The sequence below is a fragment of the Rhincodon typus genome, chromosome 7 (assembly GCF_021869965.1).
Source record: "Rhincodon typus isolate 14 chromosome 7, sRhiTyp1.1, whole genome shotgun sequence".
In the NCBI taxonomy this organism is placed as follows: domain Eukaryota; kingdom Metazoa; phylum Chordata; class Chondrichthyes; order Orectolobiformes; family Rhincodontidae; genus Rhincodon; species Rhincodon typus.
The window spans coordinates 74,662,845-74,670,655 of NC_063338.1; the positions used below are offsets into that span (position 1 = coordinate 74,662,845).

General features: G+C 39.9%; 1 protein-coding gene across 1 annotated transcript in view; it reads right to left on the minus strand.

Moving 5' to 3' along the window:
* The window catches only part of gtdc1 (glycosyltransferase-like domain containing 1), a 226,869-nt gene extending 219,841 nt beyond the window's left edge, over positions 1-7,028 (minus strand). Inside the window, exons 1-2 of the mRNA XM_020512422.2 lie at positions 6,913-7,028; positions 1,642-1,809 (exon numbers count right to left, since the gene is read on the minus strand). Of these exons, the coding sequence (XP_020368011.2) occupies positions 1,642-1,809; positions 6,913-7,028 (284 nt within the window). The remainder of the gene's footprint in view (positions 1-1,641; positions 1,810-6,912) is intronic.
* Between the last annotated feature and the right edge of the window lie 783 nt (positions 7,029-7,811).

Genomic DNA, 7,811 nt, shown 5'->3' on the forward strand with positions numbered 1-7,811 from the left:
CCCCCTTCCCCTCCCCCTTTTCTGATGAAGGGTCTAGGCCCGAAAACGTCAGCCTCTCTGCTCCTATGATGCTGCTTGGCCTGCTGTGTTCATCCAGCCCTGCACCTTGTTGTCTCATATTATATTTGTTCTTTTTGCAAATAAGTTCAATTCTATGCCCTCTCAATCTTGATCCTTTTGAGCGGGAAAGTTTCTCCCAATCTACTCCATCCAGTTCACTTACGATGGTGAAAGCCTCTACTAGATCTCCTCTTAGCCTTCTTCTCTCCAATGAGAAAGTCTCAATTTCTTCAGTCTAACATCATAACTTCAGTTCTTCATTCTTAGAACCATTCTTGTAATGCTTCTCCACTCTGTTTTGTTCACATTCCTTCTTACATTTCAGTGCCCAGAAATGTACACGATACTCCAGTCTATGTCTAACGAAAGTCTTAGATAAGTTCGACATGTACTCCATGCCCCTAACAATGCCAAGGGTACTGTGTGCTTTATTTGCTCTCTTCACCCATCCTGCTACCTTCAATAATCTGTGTGCATATACACCCAGGTACCTTCGCACCTACACCTCATTTATACTTACACCCACTATTTTTTAATGCCTTTCAGTAGTCTTCCTACCAAAATACGTAGCAGTTGGGATATCATGTTGAAGTTGTGCAGGACATTGGTGAGGCCACTTTTGGAGTACTGTGTACAGTTCTGGTCACCCTGCTATAAATATTAAACTAGAGAGAGTTCAGAAAAGATTTACCAGAGTGTTGACAGTACTACAGGTTCTGAGATATGAGAAGAGGCTGGATAGGCTGGGACATTTTTCTCTGGAGTATAGGAAGTTGTGTGGTGATCTTATAGAGGTTTATATAATCATGACGGGCATACATAAGGTGAATAGCAAAGGTCTTTTCCCTGTGGCAGGGGAATTCAAACTAGGGTACATATTTTTAAGGTGAGAGGAGAAAGCGATTCACACAGCGAGCGGTTCATATGTGGAATGAACTGCTAGAGGAAATGGTAGATGCAGGTACAATTACAATATTTAAAAGACATTTAGGCACATACATGAATAGGAAAGGTTTAGAGGGAAATGGGTCAAACACAAGCAAGTGGAACTAATTCAAGTTTGGGAAACTTGGTCGGTATGGACGAGTTGGACCAAAGGGTCTGTTTCCATTCTGTATGACTCTGACTCTATAAGTTCACCAAGTTTCAGACAATACAGATAAAAATTTTTAAAAAATATATTTTGTCTGTCACTCACAAAGTAACATTTAACTAATGTACAAATGTACTAATGCTTACCTCTGTTTTGCAAAAGCATATTTTGATTTACCGGAGAACTTTGCTATGGGCTATTAGTCTAATTTTGACTGTATACACATGGTGAACAGCATTGATAATGTTAAGGCAAGGAAAATACTATTGTAACTATACTGTTCTTCATTAAGATGTACTGCAGAATTACAATTTAAATAGCTCTACTGGAATAGACTTATTTTGAAACTGTTAGCAACAAGTACTCCCGATGACAAAGCAAACTGCCTATTCTGTTATGACAAGTTTGTCAATAGGTTTGGAAGCTTCTCATTAGGAGAAAGCCAACAAGTAACATCAACAAAACTAACGACAGGCAATCTCACCTACCATGAAATGACTTGGTTATATCCAAACTGGAAGTCTCTTTCTTGGCTTTTCCGGACAGGATATACCAACTGGTTCTCATGAAAGTAGAGGACTTTTTTCAATTTGGCAAGGTCAGGTCGGAGGGCAACCAGTTCAGCCAGGTTAAGGACTGAGCTTGTGAACAGGACTCTATAAAACAAGGACAACAGTGTTTGCAAATATTGAGAATGTTCCATAGGATATCCATCATTCCCTTCCCCCACACTAAAGGAGAGAAAAAAATCCTACAGGGACACATCAGAAGCTGAGCATTAATACCATTGTGCTGCACAGAAAGTTTTGATCTTTTAAGGCAACTGCTATGAACTTCAGCTAAAAAGCATTGGCATCATTTGGTCTTTCTGAGCTCTGTTACTGTAATGCAGCATAAAAAAGGGAGACAAGATGGATTTTTTTTTTAAAAAGGCAAGAAAAGCAATATCTGAAGGACTAGTGGAACTAAGATAAGATTGAATAGGGAATACTTGGATTGTTGGTCTCATTAAAAGTTCCTATTTCTTGTAGAATCTTGCTATTGAATGACCAAATATTTTGCTATGAGTGAAATGGATATTCAAAAAATGTTTCTTTTAGCAAACTGAACTGCAAACTGCTGACGACTGATTGTAGTGTCTGTCATAAATTTATTTGGACATAGTGATTTTTAAAATTAACTGAAGTCAATTAATCTTCAACCTCTGAAAATACCAACGGATAATTGTGAAAAATAACAAATACAAACTTAGTTTTTTTAAAAACTGACATTTTCAGCATAAATACTAAATTCACTACAAAGAAATGAATGTTAAAAACAAAGTTTACATATTGGCTGTGTCCTTGACAGCAATAAGGAAACACAGTATGTCACAGTACATCAATTGATCCTATGTTCTTAACATCTTAATTGTGTACAAGACACCAATACCTGAACTGGTATATAATGCAACATCCTTAAACAATTCTAAAATGTATGAAACTATCAAAAGGCACTCACAAGTACCACACTTTCAAAAGTGATTTTCAAATTCTTAATAAAAATATTAAATGCTGGAAACATTCAGCTGATCGGCAGCATTTGAGGAAAGAAAAACAAGTTGACATTTCATGTTTCTGTCTCCATGAATGCTGCCTAACCTGCTGAGTATTTCGAACATTTTCTGCTGATTTTTCAGATTTTCATCATCCACAGTCTTTTGTTTCATCAGCAAACATTTCTCATGAACCATTTTGTATATTGTAGATCATATGCAACAATGGGAATAAAAAATTCAAAGGCCTTTGTAATTCATGAATGTAAAAGATTTCTCATCATATTTTTTTTCAATTTATGCATTTTCAAATTTAATTACAGATCATTTTTATCAACAAAACTTCAAATGAGTTGTGATGCCGTGTTCATTGGACGAATTGGATGTAATGGAGCAGTAACACATGATACTCTTGTATTGTGTAAAGAGATCTTCCCATCACAGCGGTTCAGTCAGAAAAATATCAGGGACTCAACACAAACCATATATTGAAGCGTTAATCCAGTAAACCAACACAGAGTTATGACATCAAGACATTACCTATGGTTACTCTTCGAATCTCTGAAGATTATCTACCAAGAAAAGGACAAATTGTACACCTTGTTTATTTATAGACTGCCAACTAGACTGCTATGGACAGCCTGACCAAGAACACACTGACCAAGGTGACCACAGCTCACTGAGACATTTCCTAGACTGGCATTGGATGCTGTACTTGCTGCCCCAATGACTGTGCCTCCATGGACTCCAGTGTGGACTACTCCCCTAAGACTTTGGGACATAGCTGTTTGCTTGCCATACATGCTGCATAAACTGCTGGCATTTGCAGCAGGTGACAGATTGATATTAGCAAAGTGCTACATCCAGCCACTTGATTGAGGATTGCTGACTAGCAAGACAAACTGCCCGGCTGTGTGAGTGCACGAGTTGACAAGGCACAGATGCTGCGAGCATGCAGGTAGGCACTAAATGACAAAGTGCTAGGACAGCACGCACTAGATCAGAGTTGCAGCCTAGTCTGATGACTGCACACATCAACAGGCACACAATTCAATATGCCCTTACAGCAGCCTCTCAATGCAAGTTTCTAGTGTGGTCTGCAGTGCAGGTCTGCACTTCCTAAACATACTGCAAGTAGATCAGAGTAGTGTCATCAATCATTTGTCAGGAAATGGCAAATCTTGGATCCTAACACTCATGGTCAAGGGGATGTACACCAGTGGCCGTGCATTGTGACCCGCAATGCTTTTTACTCCTGAGCAACTTGTAGTCTGTTCACAGCCAGCATTCTGCTGAATTTGTCAGGTATCTGTTTTGACTTCCTGCAAGGATCAGGATTCTCTCCTCAAAGTGTAAGGAACCTGATTTTGGGCACTTTTCCACCCTTCTGGGTCCCTCAGCCTTGGTGTGGACTCTTTTTTTCTGGAATGAGAGAAATTGAGGAACTGAGTGAGAGGAAGGTGGATGGCGCAGCTGCTAATGCTGATGAAGGTGTTCAAAAGACGGGGAGGTGCCCTGGGAGAGAGAAGTAGACAGCAGAGAAGTAGAGGCCAAGCAGGATTAAAAGTGTGGGAGGTTACAAGAAGGAAAACAGAGTGAGTATGGGAAGATGTTGAAGACATTAGTGAGTGACAATAGCTAATAAGGCGAGTTTGGTAAATCACGATGATAAATCTTGCCAGGTCTTTCGGGGAAATCCCTCCAAAAAGCATGCTGCAACAATCACTTGCCCAAACATAAACGTTATAGTCTATGGTCACCATACACTTTTGCTCTTCCTTCTACACCATACTCTTCATTCAAGTTTCAACAACACTTTTACAAGGCTACAGTAGCCCTAAGCAAAGATGCAAATGACATCCTTGTCGATGATATGTATTATTCTCCTGAACAACTGCAACCTCTGTGCAACCTTTGACCTGTGTAACTGCTCAATCCATCTCTGTCATCCAACACAGTGTAACGGTCCTCACTTGATTCAACATTTTACCTATTAGGTTATTGCCAAAGTATCTTCAACATTAGTTTTCCTGCCTATCAGCAAACTGTTACTTCCAGAATACACAATGATATATCCTTGACTTCCTTGGTCATCTACATGCTGCTCTCTGGCTTCATTATGTTCAGACTGACTCATCTTTCATTCAAAAGCCAGTGACACAGGTCCACCACACCACCATCATTCTTGGGTCCTTTGCTGTCTCAGTGCTGTCAGGTTACTTCAGCTTTCAAAAGCTTGGAATTTATTCCAGTCAAACATCAAACAGAAATCATCATCTTTGACCATCACCACAAATTTCATACGCATGCTCCTCCCAGCCACGTCACAGATTGAACAAGTTAATTCACATTTGGCATCCTTTGCTCAGTTTCAGAAAGAGATTATATCCCTCCAACACAAAGATACCGGATGTCTACCTCTACAACATTATCCATCTCTGCCTCAACCAATCTGCTGTTGAAACCACTTGGCCACATGCTCTGGAATTTCCTACCTAATCCTTCTACCATTCCTGGCTCCTTTAAAACCTTCCTTCCTGCTATCTTTCCTGTCAAGCATTTGGCCACCCATCCTAACAGCCCATCTTGCCACTAAAATTTATTTTTTTTCCTCATTAAATACATTTTTGTATGTCAAAGTTGAAAATAAATGCAGGTGGTTTCAATGTGAATATTTAACTTATGATTTTTAATCAGGAAATCTATGATTGAGCATGCTTCATTCATTCCTTCACTCCTCCTCAAATTGGCTTCATTAAATTCCTGAAGAATTGAACTAGCACTTTCAGGCATCAACAGCATGCAACGTAATGTTGAGGTTCAGACTTCTTCCCACAATCCCAATCCCTGAGAAGTCAACAAAGAGGAACGTAGATTGAAGGTTGTGCCCTGTCCCATGAAATGAAATGGTGGTGGTGAAGAAACAAGGTCATATTAACCCAGGCTGTTCTCATGCAGTCTTGAACAACTGGCCACACAGCTGCACTGAAGAGAGTGAGGAACAGATCAATTTAAAAACAAGAATAAAAGGGTTATCAAAGAACAAAAGAGGTTTGTACCAAATCATTTACCAATCAGGAATTAAGAAACTCATTTCAGAAGTAGTTTGAAAATTGATTTAGAGATAATACTCCAATGTTATGGCTGCTGCCCCACATTTTCTCAATATTAATAATATTTTAGTTCTTTTTTTTGCTTTCTTGAGTAAAACTAAGAATATTGGAAAGAAGGGTATTCAGCAGAACTCAACATCTGGTCTTAAACAATAAAGAACTATTTTGCATACTCTGGATTAAAAAGTAAATATTTAAGGTCTTATTGCTCATTAGGTCATATTAGCCTTGTACAGTATAAATAAAGCAGAATTCCATTTAAATGAAAAAAAATTGCCAAACATGCTTTCGACAGATATAGCTAAACAGCAGAAATTTTTGACTTTCCAGAGTTTGTTGTCAAAGCAGTACTTTACTGAATCATAACCAATGAATACTGAATAAAATGAACTACCTGGAATGTACAGTAACAAAATACATCATTCGGCCAAGTAATCCGCACTTGTAAAGTACTTCACTATAGCCAGTTTGCATTCTACCTCATTCCTTTTTTTCCCCAGAATATCCCTCTATTCCCTTCTCCCTCAACTACTCTTGTTTTCCCATGCGTGTATCTATACCATGTCTACAGTGGTGTCCTTTCAGATTGCTTAATTCTTGGAAAAAGTAATCATTTAACTAAGTTTAATGAAAAGAAATACCTGTAGATAGAAGTAAATGAGAAGGAGATCATGACAAAATCTGTGGAGTACAGTTTCTCTGGAAGGCTCTTGAAATTTGGTACAGTGAGAAATATGATGCTTTTCCAGTATTTTAAAAGATGAATAGTCCAAGAAATGAAACAGCGGACAGCAAGATCTGAGGACTAGAGCTTTTTACTAAAACTAACAATTTTAACATGCTGCTAACAAGACTGTAAAAGATACTTTTTTGTTTAAACCTGTTACATCTAATTCCTACAATACACTAAAATTTCAGGACACATCATGTACATCAGCAACTATCTGAGCTCAAGTTTGAAACTTGGAACTTAAGGGACAGCTGGAGTCACTGTGAAGAATCAAAACTCCTGGACCATAAACCTCCAGGAGGTGGCCATTTCACAGCCAGAGAAAGGTGACCATCAGGAAGACGCAGCAAAAGCAGAAATCCACGAAGAGTGTGCTACTCACAAATCAATGCTCAGTGCTGGAGACTGCAAGACATGATGACAACTTGAAGGTACACAGTCCAAACAATGGCAGTCACGAACAATAAGGGGGCTGCATAAGGGGGAACAGCAATGCATAACAAAGCCGTTGTTATAGCAGATAAGGAAAACCACCAATTCAATTGGGATAACGCCAAGATCCTGGGACAAGCAAAGCAGAGACAGGCACGGGAGTTCCAAGAAGCCTGGTACACCACAAAGAAAGCCATCGACAAACACATAGAACTTGACCCCATATACACTCCACTGCGAAGGAAAACGGGAAGTGAGGTAATCCAGCTCAACGGGCTCCAGGGTTTAAAAACCAGGCGGGAAAACACAACGACGCTTCATTGGAGGCTGCACTGATGATGTTACCCAGCAGGGTAATGAAACATCTGCAGAACAACAACAAACCAGCTCAGCAAGTCAACCAACCTCAACATCCACAACCCAAGCTACAAATCTACCTCAAAACCTTAGCTATCTAATAAGTCACAAATAGTGCTGAATACTGTGCAATCAGAAAATATCCCCAGTTTTGACCCCACGGTGACAGAATCCTATGGAAGCAGGCCATTCAGCCCATAAAGTCCGCACCGGCCCTCCAAACAGCATCCCACCCAGATCCAATCCCCATATCCTGCATTTCCCATGGTTAATCCACCTGACCTACACATCCCTGGACACTATGGACAATTTATCATGGCCAATCGACCTAACCTGCACATTTTTGGACTGTAGGAAGAAACCAAAGCATCTAGAGAAAACCCATGGAGACGTGGGGAGAATGTGCACACTCCGCACAGACAGTCACACGAGAGTAGAATCAAACCCGGGTCCCTGGCACTGTGAGGCAGCAGTGCTACCACCGAGCCACCC